The sequence below is a fragment of the Ovis aries genome, chromosome 4 (genome assembly GCF_016772045.2).
Source record: "Ovis aries strain OAR_USU_Benz2616 breed Rambouillet chromosome 4, ARS-UI_Ramb_v3.0, whole genome shotgun sequence".
Taxonomy (NCBI): Eukaryota; Metazoa; Chordata; class Mammalia; order Artiodactyla; family Bovidae; genus Ovis; species Ovis aries.
This window is the reverse complement of record NC_056057.1, coordinates 55,063,057-55,082,731: the sequence shown is the minus strand read 5'-3', so window position 1 is coordinate 55,082,731 and position 19,675 is coordinate 55,063,057. Positions and strand designations below refer to the sequence as shown.

The 19,675-nt window shown below is 39.0% G+C and overlaps 1 protein-coding gene across 6 annotated transcripts in view; it reads left to right on the top strand.

Annotated features, from left to right (window-relative positions):
• The first annotated feature begins 281 nt into the window (after nucleotides 1-281).
• MDFIC (MyoD family inhibitor domain containing) overlaps nucleotides 282-19,675 on the top strand; it is a 96,055-nt gene continuing 76,661 nt past the window's right edge. For 2 of the 6 annotated variants that reach the window (XM_042248573.1, XM_042248577.2), the window contains exons 1-2: nucleotides 282-620; nucleotides 904-1,092. In XM_042248573.1, coding sequence (XP_042104507.1) covers nucleotides 1,008-1,092 — 85 coding nt within the window. In that variant the 5' untranslated portion in view covers nucleotides 282-620; nucleotides 904-1,007. Of the gene's footprint in view, nucleotides 628-713; nucleotides 762-903; nucleotides 1,093-19,675 lie in introns of those variants that run through there. The other 4 variants (XM_012176761.4, XM_042248578.2, XM_042248575.2 and 1 more) reach the window with 4 other exon arrangements.

Here is a 19,675-nt window from a genome sequence, read left to right as displayed (position 1 = left end):
GTCAGTGGGTCTGGGCCAGGAGTGGGGAGAGGGATGAGGTGACTCTCTGAGTGGGGGGCACTCTTGGGCAGCCAGGGAATAGCCAACTCCCTCCTTCCCCCGGGAAGACACTCCCACCCCACCCCGCCCAGCGCCAACCCCGTAGGGCTTTGGCCTCCTGACCCAGACAGAGCCAGGCGTGAGGCACCCGGAGGCCGAGCCCGGGTCGCACCGCCCCCAGCCTCGGGGCAGAGAGCCAAGAGTTCAAGGCCTCTCTGATCCGGATATGATGAAAAGGCGCCACAGAGCGAGAAGTGTTTCTGGAGTGCAGGAGTGGTGGAAGGGGGAAAGAGAGGCAAAGGGGCAAGAGTCCCCTCGGAGGGGAACCGGCCGGGCTGAGCTGACTGTAAAGAGGGGGCGGAGAGCACGGAGTCAGAGGAGCGGCTGCTGCCGTTGCCGCCACTGAGGTGTCTGCTGAGCGGGACGGAGGCTGGGAGGGACACCCAGAGGCGGCTGCCTGCCGCCGTCAAGCCACCGCGACCTGCGGCCCCTGCCGGAGCCTCGCTAACTTTCCGAGGCGGAAGAGGAGGAGGAGGAGGAGGAGGAGGAAAGGGCTTTGAGTGTGTTGGGGGGATGCCGAGGTAGGTGGTGATGCTCTTGGCGGGAGGAGGAGGGGTCTGATCCCCTCCCCGAGCTGCTCCCAAATCAGATCTCCCTTCCAGCGCCTCCCCCTTGAGTGCCCCCCTTCTGTCTGCTAGGACTCACTGCTGTCAACTTGCTGGGTAACAGTTTTCCTCCCGGGTTTCAAATCAAAACTTCCCCGGGGTGGGGTTTGGGGAAGGGAAGCAGAGGGGGAGGGAATGTCCCGCAGGGGTGGTGTGCTCTTCTCTCAAAACATTTTTTTTTTTTCCCAATCCTCGCCAGAAGCATTCAGTTCCCAGCACCCAACACCTCCCAGCCCCTGGTGCATCGACCCCGAAGGGCGGCGAGCTAGGCGGAGGCGCGGCGAGGGCTCAGTGGAGCGGCCCATGTCCGGCGCGGGCGAAGCCCTGGCTCCCGGGCCCCAGCGCGGGGCTGAGGCTGGCGGTGGCCGGCTGGGCGCCCCAGCCCAGGGTGAGTGTCGCTTGCAAGTTGCGAGCTCCTTTGTCACTGTTGCATTTTAAAATGTGTTCGCACATTTACTGCTTGGAATCTGTGTGTGGGGAATTGGTGCAAGGACTGAGCCTACCTCGTCGTAGTGAACTTTTGCATAGTTAGCATTATTCAATCAAGTTCTCCAGGATCGCAGCCTCAGATCAACAACCGGATAAGAGGGCGGGATCCGCTGATCTCTCCACTCCCCCTTCTTTGGCTGCCGAGAAACTGGATGTGTACAGGATCACTACTTTCTTAAACATATGCATTTCAGGGCCCAAGACCCAACAGTGTGGGCTCCGAAGCGCTTCCCCACCACTTAAGTTCTGTGTCTTCAGCAGATCCAGGACTGCCGCTGCTCTTTGAGAAACCTGCACTCTCCCTTCATCTTTCTATTTCTTGTGGGCTCCTCTGCAGCTTTGATAATCCAGGTTTCTGTGACCAGTTGCTTTGGAATGGCTCATGCATATGCTTTCAATAGCTGTTTTTGTTTTGAAATAAACAGGCTTCAAAAGAAATGTTTTCCAAGAATGAATTAGCTCTTTGTGTTCATCCAAGTTATAAACAAATACAGTCTGTAAAAAAAAAAAAAAATAAGTACTCCTGTTCCTGGGGAACTTCCACAAGAAGCTTATACACAAATCAGACAGGATCTTCTCTTGAAGGTAACATACTTCATGTTGGCGACAGAGAGAAAGGATCTTAATCCTATGTATCTTCCTCTTAGTGTGACTCTGCTTTAAAGGGTTCTGACTCATATAAACTAAATAATTTTCCAGGGTTCAGAAACCTATTTTTAAATCTTGATTTCAAGCCTGATACCCTCCCAGCCCCCCAGCCTTAAGAATAATGTCATGAGCTTCTTGGGATTCTTTTTGTTAAAGCAGTAAAAAGTGGAAGAGAAGTTAGTGTTGAACCCACATTAGGTAAAAGCAGAAAACATCCATGGCTAAATTAAAATGTCCTGGCATTCAAAGGCTGTTAAATTGAATTATGTTTATCGTTGTTTTTTTGCTTCTAAACAGTGAGTCATTTTTCCTAAATAGAGAAAATCAGAACTAGAATGATAAACATGTTTTCCCAGAAGCAGCCCATGTTCTGCACATTATATTGCCAAGGCAATTGTTTTCTTGTCATTAGGCATGTCCTCAGTAGTCATATGGGCTCCTTGATGGGTTGTTCAGGTTCACACTTGAGCTGTTAATCACTAGTGTTAACAAATGCTTATGTCAAAAATCAAGCTCAAACACACTAGAAAAACAATGGACTTAGAACTAACGATATCTGCAATGTCCAACTTTAAAAATATACATTTTAAAGTCAGTAGGAGTTGCAGTGATACCTAATCCATCTGTGCAGATGTAATGATGTAAGGTATTGCATGATATGTTTTTAGGAAGCCACCCTCTAGAATGTTCTGAAGAAAACTGTGGACTGCATGTAACACATTATCAGTGTGGAAACTCTTGGATTATTTTTTACCTAAAATTGACTCAGCCTCAGCAGCATTTTTGTTTGGGTTTTTATATTAGTCTACTTTGACTTGCCGAATCCTTTAAATAGGCATCAATTTAATTGTGAATGTAATATAAAGTTAAGTTTTTTACAAAAGAAAATCTTCAGAATCTTCTTAAAAGGTTGTATCTCAAACAAGCAGATCTCATAAATTGGAGGAAAAAAGTTTTGGATCCGGTGGGCAGGGAGAAAATTGTATGAAGCTGCCATGGTTAGGGTGGTTTTGTTGGTAAAGATGCTAGTGAAGAAACTTTGCCTGCAGGCCACACTTCTCTAAACTCTTTCTCGAGTTCTTTCATCCTCGTCCTTCTGTCCTTGGAATCTTGATCATCTTTTCAGAAGAATAATTGAATAATACTCTGGTAAGATATGGCTGCTTAGTTAATAGAAACCTAATTTTAAAGCTTTATGTATTAAAATCAGTGAGAAAAATGGAATGTTCTATGAAAGTTAGTAGAAAATGCCTTTTCATGAAGGAGAAGGATGAAATCAAGTCTTCCCCTGCAAACAAAATTAAATATATATGTGTGTTAATATACATATGCATATATGGGTATGTTAATATGCATTTGCATGTATATATATGTGTGTATGTAAAGACATAAAACCTGTTCATGTATTGCTGTGTTGTGAGGAGCTATGTGTACTACTAACTGAAGGCATAAAAAGTTAAAGTTGAAAATAAATTTGGGGGGTCTGTAGTCTGAACTCCCCATCAAATCTAGGATTTCTTTCTGCATTTTTTCAGGTGGTTAAATGCCTACAGTATAGCACATTCTGCTTATCAGCATTCATATTGATAGTTATGCAAGGTTTTCATGTTGAGAGCAAGGTGTCTCTTGACAACTTCTCCCCTTTGGCTGTGATTCTTCTCCAAGCACAGTTTTGTTGCTCTGAAAGCATTAAAAATCTTATTTGTGCATTTTAGAAATTGTTACGGACAAGGATATAGGCTCATATGCCCCTGCTGTCAGAAGAAACCGGGATGGGTGTGGGAAGATAGGGAGCAGTGGGGACTGAGGACCCCTGGAGAGCTCTGGGCCCAGGAGGCAGGGCTTCTCAGTCCAGCTCACTATTGCCACTTGGGTTTAATATCTTCCAGTATTTCAAGAGATACTGGAAATATGGATTTTTATGTATCATCACTCCCTTTTAAAAGTTGGCAGCTAATTAAATCCAATTTTTGTCCAGGCCAAACAAAACAACCACACCTGCAGGCTGGAAATGGCTCCAAAGCAGCTGATTTGTGATTTCTGTTACAGAAACTAGAAAGTAAATTTAAACCTATTTAAATTTAGATAGTTTTAAATGTGATTTAAAACTATTTCCCTATTTATGGTGAACTTCTGAAAGACTGACTTGATTGATCTTCTCACGCGTGAAGGGTAGTTTGCGCTAAACTTCTTTTTGTTTTAAAAGAGAATGGATCTTGTAAGCATGGTTCATCTAATTGTCATTTTTTTCTTTTTTGGGTCAAGCATCTTAAAATTCATTGTGCTATCAACCTTGGTAGGCATTTGCTTTTTTGTGCACAGTTATTAGAATCCATATGGTTAAAAGGAAGTCGCTCAGTCGTGTCCAGTGCGACCTCATGGACTGTAGCCCACCAGGCTCCTCCATCCATGGGATTCTCCAGGCAAGAGAACTGGAGTGGGTTGCCATTTCCTTCTCCATGGTTAAAAGAGCCTTTTAATTAAATGCTTCCATGTTTGCTACTTGTAACTAGAAGGATCTTTAGAAATAACTTAGTCTATTTGACTCACTTTCTAGAAGGGATGTCCAAAGAACTTAAGTGATGTGTCCAGGGTCTCATACATAGTCAGTAGAATCCAGGATAGAAACATAAATTGTAAAATATATGTCATTATGATAAATGTGGGTTAAAGTAGACAATCAGTAGAACTTTTTTCCTACAGATGGGTGAATTGAAAATAATCAGTTTTGGATACTGTGAATCACTTTGTCTGTTCTGGTCCTTGCATCCCCCCTCCCTCCCCCATTGCATTTGCCAAGATTTAGACTGCTGGACTGTGTGCTGGAATATTCTTTAATGTGATAATGTGTGATTTAATGCACTCTTCTCTCTTGGGAGAGTCCTCTGAGACTATTAGGCGGACTTTTCATAGCAGGATGCAAAATGCCAGTAAAGTTAATTAAAAATAATTTAAAATAGAAGCTAGGGAGAAAATCTTCAAGTTGAAATTACATAAGAAGAGCTTTGACTTAGAAGCTTAGCTGACTTGTCAGGAATTTATAGTGGCTAATCAGATTTCCTTTACGGGAAGCCTGTTTATTTCAATTTATACCACGTATGCTCGTAATATCCATATTCTTTGACTTTTCCCATATCGTTTTCTCCTTTAAGAATGGCATTTCTCAGAGTATGTCATCTTTGGGCACCTTCTGGCTCTGGTCCTCAATCAGGGACGAAGTGCCTTGCGGGAGACATTTGGTAGCTTCTGGAAACATGTTTGGTATGGCAGGTGGGTGCTCCTGGGATGCAGTGGGTAGAGGCCAGGGAGAACACTGTATACAGTGCACACAATATGGTAGCCCCTCACAACAAAGGATTATCTGGCCTGGAATGATGATTGTGTTGAGATGCTATTCTAGTCTCTCAAGGCTGCCGACATCTTTGGCTCCACTCTAGACTTACAGAATCAGAATCCGGAGAGTAAGACTCAAGAATCTGCATTTTTGTCAATCTCCAGGTGCTCTTTATCTCTAGTTGAGAATCATTGTTTTTACAGGCTTTTGATTTTTAAAAAGTCTTTTTGTTTTTTATAGAAAGCCTTAAAAAAAATCTTGAGAACGTCATAAGTTCCAAACTTTAAATCATATCACTTCATGTGTACTGTCTCTTAGAGCTCGCCAGCATTTTTATCCCGTATCCCAATTAGTGAACTGAGCTGAACTGAGGCCTGAGTCTTAATCCTCAAAAAAGTTTCCTGTCAAGATTATGTATACTATTGTACAAATATATGTGAATATTAGAAAATAAATATATAAATACACATTGAAAAGAATGAGATAAAAATAAGTCAAAAATAGATCTTTTAATACTTTGTTCTACTGCCTCAGTAGATATTTTTGTCCCGTCATCCTGGACTTCTCTCTAGGGATTTAAGCATTTTTATGGAATAATAAGGAAAGAAGTCCCTAATTTTCACATGATCTGTGAAAGTTGTAAGATCTGTGATCTTGTAAGTTGGTATTTTGAAATCTGGATTATCCTTTCTCATAGAAACAGAATGATAAATTATGTTTAGCTCAATAATCTCAAAAATATGGTTGAAAATTTTATTAAATGTTATTATAGAGAACATACTCTTAATGATACTGGCAACCACATACAGGTAATTAAGAAAAAGGTAAGTGAAACATTTTCAGTACAGGTGCTTTAGAGAATAGGCTTAACTGGAAAACTATAAGAAACCTTGTCTAGATTTGGAAGAGGATTTGGGGGCATTTCAAGCACTGTAGCCCTTATGCTCCAAATCCTTTTTCACTTAAAAAAACTAATGTTCATTTTGTAAGTTTAGAGAAATGCAAGCCTTATCAGCTTGACATAGTCATGTTCCCTCTGCTAAGAAAAGAAAATCAAATGCATAAGAGAAGGAGTAACTGGGAGAAACCTAAGAAGGGAGGGAGGAAGGAAGTGGTTAAATGATTATGACTATAAATTTAAGAAAATGTTTGGAGAGCTTAAATTGTTTGAGCTGAGAACTGCAAATAAAGTTCTAAGGGACACTGCAGTATGAACTGAGCTGGATGGGACTGTGTTAAGGAAGGAGATGATGGCACAAAATCTTGAGATAGGCAGGGAGCACTGTTGACTTTGAAGTAGGTTCTAGTACATATTTGTGGAATAAATGATTGGGTTAAATGGAGGGCTTGGTTGCTGTCCAGAACAAGTGTGAGTCATGGCAGCAAATGGCAAAGAATAGAAATAGTTTGGGGGTCAGGATGGAGGATAGGAATAGGGAAAGCATTTATTGATATACATTGTGTTTGTAATTCCGGGTAATTTCATAGCAATTTTCTTCCCTACCATACCCTTTTTGTTTGTCCTCCCATTGTTTATTTCTGCCTTACTCAGGTGCTCTGTGAATGTTCTGTTTTATTTATATATATACATATGCATACACAATATATATAAATAGAGATAATGCTTTGTGACAGATACAGAGAGAAAAATATTGATGAATGAAATATGGGGCTTGCAGTATATTGGAGAAATACATTTACACATACTTATAAAGAAGATGGAAAGATGCTATAGAGACACACAAAGAAAGTGATGGCAGGGCATTTGGAAAACTCAAAACTTATGATATGAGTTGGACCAAGAATCATGGTCAAACTCCACAAGGTTTGTGGAGATAGATATGAAGAGCAAGGTCTGTTACAAAATGTGGAGGACTTCACTAAGAGCATTGTTTGAGCTCTATTAAGGAGTTGAAAATAAGGTAAAGTTGTAAAGATAAGTTAAAATAATTTTGAGGAGGTCCTTGATTCTCCTGAGAGGAATTTGTATATCCTTTCTGTAGGCAGTAGTGAGCTATTGAAAGTTCTTGGTAAGGGTAAGGATAGGAACAAATTGGTGTTTTTAGAAAATAAATCTGGTGGCAGTTCAGAGGATGATTTTGAATGGAGACGCAAGACTGCAGGTCATGACTCTGCGGAAGGAGTCTACAATAGCCTAACAAAAGATGAGAGGAGGACCAGTGGGAGTGGAATTGAGACTATGGATTTAAGAACAATAGCAAAAGTAGGACAGTGCTCTACCTTGCTGTGAGAGAATGTTGAGGGCATTGATTTTCACTTACTCATTTTTGAATCTCCTAAAACTAGGCACAGTGTCCAATTTTGTTCAATGGCGTTTGTGTGGTTGGGCAAAATACTTAATATGGGAGGTGGTGGAAAGATAGAAATTTAAGGTAATTCATAGGTTTGCTTTGTGACCTGAGTGGAAACATAGGAGGAGTTGAGTCTTTTTTTGATCATGTTGGTTCCACGCTAAGCCAGGATCGCCAGTAGGCCACTGAAAAAGAGAATCTATCACTAGGAGAGTGGTGAGGGTCAGGCTTACAGACTTAGAGTTTACCACCAAGTAGCTGATGGATGGGCACAAGAGTGAGAGAGGGTATTTGAGGACCAGATTTAGGGGGATGGCTACCCTTTTGAGAGAAGAAGGAAAAGAATACAGTGAGTGAGTTTATAGGATTGGTCACAGAAATGTTAGATATTTAGGGGCCATGGAAGATGAGAAGAGCTGTAGTTTGTTAGAAGCAGGATGTAGAGAGGGCTGCTTTTGGATGGGGAATTTTGAGCATGTCCATCACACACTAATGGAAAGAAAGCTACGGGATAGAAGGAAAAAAGATGAAAGAGCCTGGGGTGGGACCGTGGTGCAGTGGGTGTTTGTAATTGAAAGAGTAAAATCCTGGGAAGGAAGGAGATGATAAGACTAGTCTTGGAAAGTTGGGAATGTTCCCCTTTGAGATGGGGATAGGAGACAAGGATGAGTGATCATCTAGAGAAAATTTCATATGAGTAAGAGATTATTGAAGGCCTCGATGTTCTCAGAAAAATAGATGTAACATTTGCTGAGAGCAAGTTGGGGTTAGGATGAGTCAAGAAATTTGAGATGTGTGGAAAGGATTGGGAAGGATTCAAGAGGGAGTCCATCTGGGGCGAACAAAAGGATTGCTCAGTAACACTGAGAGCTTAACAAAGAATGAATGGCATGAATTTTTAGTGGACACGGTCAGCATGGTTGATTGCCTTTCTCAGCAAGAAGCATTTGGGACCTTGGGAACAGAAGCAGATAGAATGGATTTTTGGATTTGGCTTAGGGTTGGAGACTGGCAGAATGAAAGCAGTGGGAGTAGGGGCAAGGGAGGAGTATCAGGCCTGTGTGGGAAGAGTGTGTTTGTACTAACTGGTCCTGTGTTCCAGGCTATATGGGGAGCTGGAGAGACCAAAAGTACAATTAACAGGCTATGATTTCTGGTCAGCAAGAGTCATGCCTGTTGTCCTTGTTCGGTCAGTTCGCATACAAGGATTTAACATATATAATTGAGTGACCTTTACAGGGCTAGTGGGGAATCTGTGGAATTTTTGGGTGTGTAAGAGCCTTTCCTGTTTCTTTGAACCTTGTTTCCTGGATCATGTTGGGTTGATTTCATGGAAAGGTCTAATAACAGTGTGCAATTACTTTACTAGCATTATATTTTTGTAATAAAAGATTTGGGGGAAAAGGAAACATTAATTGCCACAATCTAAGAGGCCATTTGCAAGTGGAAAATTAGTTAGAACAACAGCAAACAGAAGAGGGAAACAATTCAACCAAATTGTTTTTCTGAGTTAATTTAAGTATTCCACCCTATAAAGGCGTGGGATATGATTTTTATGTTTCTATTCCTAAAAGTCTTTATTCAGTTTTTATTAAGGGGAGATCGATTCTGCACTGGGTAGAGTCTAGATGTTTACATAGTTGAATTTTGCTGCAGCCCTTCCTACTGTCTTGATCAATCCTGTGTTTTGGATGATTCTCTCTCATAACCTTTTTCTCTCTCATCTTTTGCCCCCTCTCCTCTCTCTTGCCATTAACACTGAAGTTTCTTAAGCTTTTAGTATTTTCTTTTTATGTTAGCCTACACATCCTGAAGGAGCTAAGGTTTCTACTATAACTTTTGGAAATTGAGTTGTATTTTATAGATTCTAGTTGCTTAGAGTTCACTAAGCAGGAACTATGAAAAGAGTTATTTTAACATTAATTTCGTTTGTGGTTTCTGCTTGCAGTCCACTTCTGTTTTCAGATTCACACCCACATGATCTGAAGTAAGATGATTCATATGCATGTGCTTTTATGCCTGATTTTTAAGTATGGTTTCAGGAATAAAGTCTGAAATACATTTTCTTGCTAGCACAATATATCTTACCAAATATATCAACATATTTAAACTGGGAAACTTATGAACAACTATTTCCTTTGTGCCTGCCTGAGACAATTGAAAATGTGTAACACACGTTCTGCCCAGAGAGAACTTGTGAGCTAAGTGAGAGAGAGGATGAGGTGTGTGTGTGCACCAAATCCCTTGTCTGAATGTCAGTTCAAGATAACGACAAGAGCCCTGTGACAGATTAGTTTACGGCCAGTTGTAGGGCGACCGGCTCAGTTCTGGAGCTTCTGGAGGTTAAGAGAATCTCAGGATAGCAAGGGGTCAGTCTTGTCTGAATTCGGTTGTGAGTGATCCGAGCTGAAGAAGACACAGTTTGTAGGTCTTTTTGGTTTGGACTGTGCAGAGTTGAGCACTAAAAATGAGGCACCTTGTGGTTGGGCAGGTGACACACCCCCTGAAGGCAGATGGCAGAGGACAAGGGAACCAGTTTCCTCTCCTTACTTTCTCTACTCATAGAACCAGTTCACCTGCTTTTTTCATGGTGAATCAGCCTTTAATCTTCTGGGTCTTTATGCATATAGACCTACTTTGTTCTTATTTTTCACGTCACATCACCCAAGCAGCATGCAGAACTTCAGGACGATTTTCTGAGATTTTATTCTCTATTTCTTACTGAGATACAAGCTGAAATTATTGAACATGGGAAAGGTGTAGGAATTTGCAACATTAATATATGTACAATGTTAAAATAACTCTGTCAGGTTTTCACTCATATGGAAAATGAATTTAATTCTTACTGAGCCAAAGGTCCATCCAGTCAAGACCATGGTTTTTCCAGTGGCCATGTATGGATGTGAGAGTTGGACTGTGAAGAAAGCTGAGCGCTGAAGAATTGATGCTTTTGAAGTGTGGTGTTGGAGAAGACTCTTGAGAGTCCCTTGGACTGCAAGGAGATCCAACCAGTCCATCCTAAAGGAGACCAGTCCTGGGTGTTCTAAAGCTGAAACTCCAATACTTTGGCCACCTCATGTGAAGAGTTGACTCATTGGAAAAGACCCTGATGCTGGGAGGGATTGGGGGCAGGAGGAGAAGGGGACGACAGAGGATGAGATGGCTGGATGGCATCACCGACTCGATGGACATGAGTTTCAGTGAACTCCGGGAGTTGGTGATGAACAGGGAGCCCTGACGTGCTGCAATTCATGGGGTTGCATGAGTCAGACACAACTGAGCAACTGAACTGAACTGAAACTGAGCCAAGGAGTAAAATATTCAATCTTTATTTTAGAAAAGGATTTCTATTTGGAAGAGAAAATGAGGATAGGCCCTGGTGGTGGATATAGGCAAGAAAGTATAGATTTAAGAGAAATTGAGAGCTATAACTTACTAGCAGGTTCTAGCAATTGATTGTTGGGAAAGGGACAATAAGGAGAAAATAGAGAACTGACAGTGATTCTGTGAATACCATTGACCAATGTACAAGCTACAGTTGGAGAAACAGGTAGGGACAAAAGAAAAGTGGAAATGTTAAGTCTGAATTGCTAAAGGTATATTGGTGTAGAGTTAAAACTTCAAATCTGTAGGTAAAGATAGGAAGTGGGGTGAAGATAATGGATCTATAAGTTATCCTCCTGGAGGCGACTAAAACTGGAAGTTAATGAGATTGCAGAAATTGTAAAGCCAGATTGGGTTGGTGGTTTTAAAGGAGAATTCCAAGTAGGCAGTGCCCCAAATAAATTATCCACAAGACCAGAGGATGTATTGCTGAATTAAATAAGAGGTTTCTGGTTTTCTCCTTTAGGAGAATTACCAGAGAGGAAGCATCTCCCAACTTCTAATTCATATCCATCATTCTGAAGTCTAAGAAATCAATTTCAATATACTGTAGAGTCTCTCATTATTGTCATATTTGTGGCTTCACCACTATTTGTAATGCTCTTCTCCATCCTCTTTCACTTATTTATTTCAAGATCAGACTCAAATCATAGCTTAGAAATGCCTTTACAGATTAAAGAACTTCTTTGGTTCAGTTTTGACTTCTGTTGGCCTTCATTTTTGTAAATAGTGCTCAATATGAGTTCATACCTTAACCAGAGAGCTTGGGTTAGAATGTTCGTGATAAAATCTGTTGGTATAACTGAGAGGTAACAGAAAAGTTTTAAAAACTATGGCACTTAGAATAATGATGATGCTAAAACACTAAAGATGGGTGTATAACCTTATTTTTTAAAAGGGGAAGAAGGTGAAGTCTTCAATTTCTTTTATAACAGAGTTAATTGCTAAGTAGGGGAACTACTCTAGATGAAATGTCTCTGGATTTCAGCAGTCATTAAGGCAAATTCTTTCAGGATAACTTTTTAGATAACAGTAAAAAGATTAAAAAGTAAAAAGAGTAAAAAGATGGTGACTACAGCCATGAAATTAAAAGACACTTACTCCTTGGAGGAAAAGTTATGACCAACCTAGACAGCATATTAAAAAGCAGAGACATTACTTTGTCAACAAAGGTCCGTCTAGTCAAGGCTATGGTTTTTCCAGTAGTCATGTATGGATGTGAGAGTTGGACTATAAAGAAAGCTGAGTGCCAAAGAATTGATGCTTTTGAACTGTGATGTTGGAGGAGATTCTTGAGAGTCCCTTGGACTGCAAGGAGATCCAACCAGTCCATCCTAAAGGAAATGAATCCAGAATATTCATTGGAAGGACTGATACTGAAGCTGAAACTCCAATACTTAATAGCCACCTGATGCAAAGAGCTGACTCATTTGAAAAGACCTTGATGCTGGGAAAGATTGAGGGTGGGAGGAGAAGGGGATGACAGAGGATGAGATGATTGGATGGCATCACCGACTCAATGGACATGAGTTTGAGTAAACTCCGGGAGTTGGTGATGGACAGGGAGGGCTGGTATGCTGCAGTCATGCGATCGCAAAGAGTCAGACACGACTGAGTGACTGAACTGAACTGAAAAAGATTATCATGCTTATAAAAGTAGATTGAATATGGAGGCTCTGTCAACATGGAGGAAGGATTAGACTTTGATGGCAAAGAACAAAATACTATAAATCAGTGGAAATTATAAGTCAATTTTAGACGATTTGGGGGAAGTCTTTGAATACTTAAGAAGTCCTGACTTGAAGTAAGCTATATCTTCTGAGGCCGTTTCCCTGTCTCTGGAATTATTCATGCCTGCTCTCCTTGCCTTCATTATGGGATGCTGGATGTTGATGTTTTGAACTGAATTTATGTTATCCTGTTGGGTTAAGAGATCTTTATGAGCCTGTGTAACTCAAAATTCTGTGAGCCTTATGAATGTTTGGCTTTAATATGGGTGAATTTGCTGGTAGGAAGAACATTATTGAACTTGTATTTGAAGATGCAGGAGTCTGGGGTCAGTTATCCTGAAAATACATTTTTAGGATGAGGAACTTTAGATTCTGATGTAAAAGGTGCAGCAGAGTAAGATGACTGAGGACATGTGTCCTGGTGCCCTGTGTCAGCTTGCGTTTTTCTAACATCTGCACTACTTTTTTTTTTTTTTTTTGATGGAAAGTGCCTAATTCTTCTTACCCCTCATTTATAGAGCCCTGATTGTTGAGATATTAATTTGCACTATTGCTGCAGTTTGCACCTATTTGCATATTTGTATTCAATTGCGTATTCATATAATTTTAAAATTGTTCTCTGATTTGCTGTGTATAAAACATTGTTCTCTACCCACCCCAACTAAACTAGTTGAGTCAGTGTCATTTTTCTCATTCTTTCAAATCTAAACACACCATAAGCTTCTAACTGCATAAGAAGCCCTTTGAAGGAATGAATTTAGCTTTTGCCAAGAAGTCTTACTATTTTTCAAAATAATGGCAATAACAATTAATTGATTAAATTGATTTAAGCATTTAATTAATTCAATAATAGTATGTCTGATTATATGATAAGTTTTGTATATATATAAAACTAAGAAATTTAATAATATGCTCATTCATCTGCTAAAAATGCTTTGGTTTTAATCTTAAAATGTTTTGGACAATGAAATTTTAATCTGTTTTAGAACATCAGGCAAAGCAGGCAGGTTTTGCAATGTTTCTTAAAGGTCATTAAGCTTAAGGGATTATTTTTTCTTTTTTCTTTATTTGGATCAGTGAAGAAGTGAAATTCCAGAGCCTCAGGTCTTCCTGAAAGCTGCCTTATCTTTGGTTTTTAAAGGTTACATTTGTAAAATATTTGTAGATTTCCACATTGTCGTAGCCTCTGGGAAATAGAGACCCAGATTAAAAAAAATTTTTTTTTTTACTTTTCCCAAACATTTTAGTTTCAGATTATTTAAGATTTCATAATCCAGAATACACATAGGTAATCTGAAATAATGTTGGTATTTGAATGGAAGAGTAAAAATGAAATTGTTTACAGGTAAAGGAGATGTGAATATAGATTGCATGGCAGTAAGAATATACATATTATATAGATTATAAGTGATCTCTCATAGGTTAAAATAAAATATTTAATTGAAGTAGATCAGCATGCAGCAGCCCCAAGTTTTATGCATAAAGAAAGCTGCTAATACTCCTTGCTTTAAGAAATAAGTAAATTGTATACTGATTAAGTTTTATACAGTTTTATAAGGATATGTGCCAAGCACCATCATTTATACTAGTCTTCCACAAAATATACATATTAAGTACATATAAGTAGATTTGATGATTGGTTTATGTATTTATACCTACCTATGCCTAGTTCAAGAGAATATTTAAGGTAACCTGTAAAAGTACTTTAAAATACATATATATATATATAAAATATATAAATATATAAAATACGCATATATATACGCACACAGAATCATGGAAACTAGGAGATTCAAGCCTGAGGGAAAATTGAAATGTACTGGTATAACTGCAGGGTCAAACCCAATGATTCAGTTTTATCTGCAAATGTGAGGCAAAAAGAAAGCATTTTCTCTAATATCATTTTCATTGTCCATAAGGAAAAAAATATATATAGCTTTTCAAAGAAAGAAATAGATTTCCTTATATTCAGTCTGTAAACAGATTTCTAGCTTGGTTTTTATGTAGTGATTACTGAATAGATAGATACTGTCCTCAACACCTCCCTAGGGTTTTAAAAAGGTGCTTATTGTAGTGACACTTAATATAATATTAGTAGCAAGCAATGGCACCCCACTCCAGTACTTTTGCCTGGAAAATCCCATGGACGGAGGAGCCTGGTAGGCTGCAGTCCATGAGGTTGCTAAGAGTCGGACACAACTGAGTGACTTCACTTTCACTTTTCACTTTCATGCATTGGAGAAGGAAATGGCAACCCACTCCAGTGTTCTTGCCTGGAGAATCGCAGGGACAGAGGAGCCTGGTAGGAGGCCCTCTATGGGGTCACACAGAGTCGGACACGACTGAAGCGACTTAACAGCAGCAGCAGCAGCAAGTGTGAATGAGCCCTTATTATATACCAGACATTCTACTTTCCAGGCATGGTTCCATTTCTTTCCACATCTACCTTCTGATATAGGGACTGGTGTTATTACCATTTTAAAGATAAAGAATCTGACAAAGATTACGAAAATTGCCCAGGATCCATGTAGTTAGTGGTGGACCCAGGTCCCTTGATTTCAGATTCTGTGCTCTTAAACATTTTTCCAGTAAAATGTACAGTGTAAGGATAGTATTTCTGTCCCTGAGAACCTGAGTCTTTTTTATTTATCATTTGTTCTTATTCATTGAGTTGTGCATGCGTGCTTAGTGCTGTCTGACTCTGCGGCACATCAGACTATAGTCCTCCAGGCTCCTCTGTCCATGGGATTTTCCAAGCAAGAGTATTGGAGTGGTTGCCATTTCCTCCTCCAGGGGATCTTCCTGACCCAGGAATCAAACCCATGTCTCCTGCATATCCTGCATTGATAGGCAGATTCTGTTTATCAAGAAAGATTCAGATATCTGGACTTTGAGACAGTATTGTCTCTTTCTTGGAAAACGATGATGCGTGAACAGTATTGTACATGTTTTAAAAGTTCATTAGGTAACTTTGACAAGCTCATTTCATCCTGGAAACAGATTACAACATTACTAGATTCTTTTCTTACTCTTATTTGTTAAAACCATGTATCTGTTCAGATAATAAATATGCTTAACTACAAACTAATGAAAAAAAAAACCCTCATGAATAGTTTGAATGATTGTCTTATAGATGTGAGTTTATTATTTCTATCTACAATGGGCAGAACTAGAAGTAGTTAAAGGTCACTTGATGGCATATTTATGCTTAAAATAAAGAACAATTTACTACTAAATCAGACTGACAAAGAGTAGAATATGATCCCTTATGAGGTACCATTCCTTGGAATTTTGGAGAAAGGCTGAGCATTACAATGGGCTTTCTACCCTGGAAGAGATATGAAATTAGCTAATGGGTTCTGAAGATGAAATAAACAAAACATGTTAATGTCCTTGGAAAATTGCTAATACTGTAAATATAAAATTCATTAACTTATTCTTTCAGCAAAAGGAAGCATTTTCTTCTTTTTTACTTATTTAACAACTATATATCAGCTGAATGGTTGTTAATATGGCATATATTATATTTTACATATATTATTATCCAGTGTACTCTTTTATACATTTAGATTGTTTTCTCTTGTTAATCACTATTAAGTTATTTTATTCCCCAACTGTCTGAGATAAGTAAAACTCTCAAGTTTTAAAAATTAGATAGTGCCAACTAGGCAGAATATTATAAAATTTTACATCAAATGGAAATTCTATTTACCTGAATCTCATATCCTTTAGCCAGAATAATCAAGATTGGAGAGAGATTGCTTCTCACCATTCATGCCTTTCTTTAGAAAAATAATAAAAAATAGAGTATTGATCCTGTCAGATAGTCATTTCTGAGTAGGACATATTATATTTAAATTGATCCTTTAGAATTCTTACCTTTTTCCTTTGTTTGGCATAATTTATGCTCATCATTTTCTTTGAAAATTAATTCAAACCCAGGGCTTTACAGAATTTTTCTATGATTTTTCTCTTCTCCATTCTAAACACCCTACAGTTTGTGTGTATATGAAGTTTTGGCTCAATTATTTAGCCTTTGTGCAGACTCAGAGTTACAGACAGCAAAGATCTCTGCAGCCATCCAGCCCAATGCCCTCATTTCTGGATGAAGAGAATGAGGCCGAGCCCCAGACACACAGCTGGTCAGTCTTTGACCCAGAATTAGGACCCAGGGCAGTTTTCATTCTCTTCTGCTTTGTAGTTGCTTGATTATTTTGTGTGTGTGTTTGGTCTCCCCAGCTAGAGGATTCATTATCAAGGAGCAAGCTTTTCCCCCTCATCTGCCGACTCTTCTGTGTTTCCCTCTTTGGCATGGGCAAAGGAGAATGTGTGGGAGCTAGCCTCTTGGCAGCAGATGCCAGTGGTGTATGACTGTCCTTTGCTTTAGTGATATTTTTAAAGTGTCTTCAACTTTTGTATTAACATCTAAAACATACTTCTTAATGTTCAACTATTAGTAGGACTGTTTAGTGTTATGTGTAGTAATTTAGGTTTTGTATTCTCAGTGTTGTCCTAACATAAGGATGGAACTAAATCCCTCTATATTAGTGATATGATAAAATTGTATTTTCTGATAACTTGGAATACTGTGACAAGGGGATGAGAGGCAAGGCCTATATCTCAGTATTTGATGGGCTTTTCTAAATTTTCTCTAAATTTTACAGTACAGAAGGGCTTCCCTGGTGGCTTGGATGGTAAAGGATCTGCCTGCAATTCAGGAGACCTGTGTTCAATCCCTGGGTTGGGAAGCTCCCCTGGAGAAGGATTCCCTCTTCTGGAAACCCACTCCAGTATTCTTGCCTGCAGAATTCCATGGACTGAAGAGCCTGGCAGGCTAAGTTCGTGGAGTCATGAAGAGTTGGACACAGCTGAGCAACTAACACTTTCTAAGTTTTCTCTAAATTGTATAGTACCAAAGAGCTTACCTGAAACAGTCCTCTTCAAATCTGGCCATATATGATGGTGACACCCTCCTTTCTCCATATCACCCAAATTGGGACCCCAAAGTTGGGACTTGTGCATCTTTATGTTAAACGTGGTCTACAGTAGAGAGCCAGTGGCTTGGAAGAACAGCATGATTGACATGATGAAGATGCCCTTTTAAGAGAAATTTACCAAGTTTGGAAAGAGTGCTTGTATATATATAGTCGGGGAGGAAATGATGTATATACAGAAACCTGTAGAAAGATTGATTTTATGCTTCATTGAAATTATTTGATTGCCTTTGACATCATATCAAACATTTCTTTGTCAAATCTTTGTGGGCCTGTCATATCTTTCAGGCCCAAATAGCAGTTGAATTGCACCTACAAACCTTCATAAAGCTTGAAAGGAATCAGTTAAACAAGGACCATGGCTTCCGCTGCTGTATTTCAGAAGTGGCAGACAACGTAAACAGATAACAGAAATCCATTATTAGAAACTGCTATTTTTCCTCTTAATGAGTAGTGGCTGACCCAAACCTATTGAAAGTTGTAATAAGATTGGCTGGACATCATGGTGCCCATTTTGCAGTAATCAGTTAAATCTCATTCTCTCTCAGTGCATTTATTCAATATTAGATACAACTGCACACTATTTATGTGGCTGCCATATTTGTATTTCATTAAATATTAAAGATGTGTTGATAAAATAAAAATAGATATGTTAAAAAAAAACACAAAATAGTCAAGTAGTCACAGAAGTTTATGAGTGAAGAATTGGCGAGTCAGTTTAAATTTGGAGTTTTTTCTGAGTCTTGCTTTGGTTCTGAGTGTTAAGGATCGTAGCAAAAGCCTGAGACCATTTAGTTTTCAAAGTAGGCAACTGATGATTGTAATTTAATAGTAGTTACATAGTTATCATTTCTTGAAGGTAATGAGACAGAGAATGATAATTTTCCTTTTCTCTTTCAACTTGAGAAGGACTCTAGAGATCATGTAATTCTAGAATTTCACAGATAAGGAAACTTAAAAAAAAAAAAAAGATAACTGTCTCAGTAAATATTCAGAGCAGGAGGAGCTTTGTTTTCTTCTTAGCAGTGGGTCACTACTAAAATTGTGTGTGTACGAGCCACATGACATTTTCATTTAGTCAATGGAGAGTTGAGAGGGTCTGTGTTTAGCACTTGAATATTGGACATGATTCAAATGTGAGTCAAGTGTGTCTAGAGGCTTTATTCATACCTATTTTCTTTTAGTCAGCATTGCTTCATAATGCCCTGGTTTCATGAATTAATTTTAATGGAATTAAACTTGAACAGCTCAAAATTATATAATTAATTTCATTCAGCTTCAATTAGAGTTACTAATTGAATCAAGCCTACTAGCATGACACCTGGCGGCAGTCAGCTACATAACAGTCGCAGCAAGAATGTAGGACTCTGCTGAGGAGAGAGTTCCTGTGTAGAGCTATTAGAAAAATCTTTGCTATTGATCATCTCAGAAAGGCCTTGGGTTGACGGTAGCAGTGGAAAGATTTCAGAAGTTGTTTAAAAAAGTCAAGATTTTAATTGAAACGAATACACACATCTCAGGAAGGTTACATTTTTCCCTAGGATAATGCTGAGTAAATGCTGCATAAATCTAGAACATGTTGATTTAGTATGGTTCTAATTTATATTTTACTGCTATCTGAATACGGTTTTGCTTTCTAAAAATATTTAGCATTGGAGACCCAATTTTTTTAAATTCAGAAATCTTAGCCTCTAGACTTATTCCTGAGTGTCCATCTATTTTCATGTGTTGAAATGTGTTTTATGGCAGAACTTTTCAATTGTGAAATCCCCATGGTACAGGAGAAATTTCTGGATGTGCAGAACTTTTTTTTTTCCTTCCACTGGAAATGTTAATACAGTTGACTAACAACTTCTGTTTGAATCTCTTTCCTTTCCTTGCTTCCATGGCTTGACATCATCTAGTTTTTCTTCCTTCTCTGATTCCTTTCTGATTGTATAGAACCCTCCTGATACTCTTCTTTTCATAGACTTACAGTTTTGGTGAGCCTATTCATTTGAATGACTTCAGCAGTCAAGTTTAGGAAGATAACTGTTTCAGCTATAACTTTGTGACTTGCAGATGTTTAAAACTAAACTCA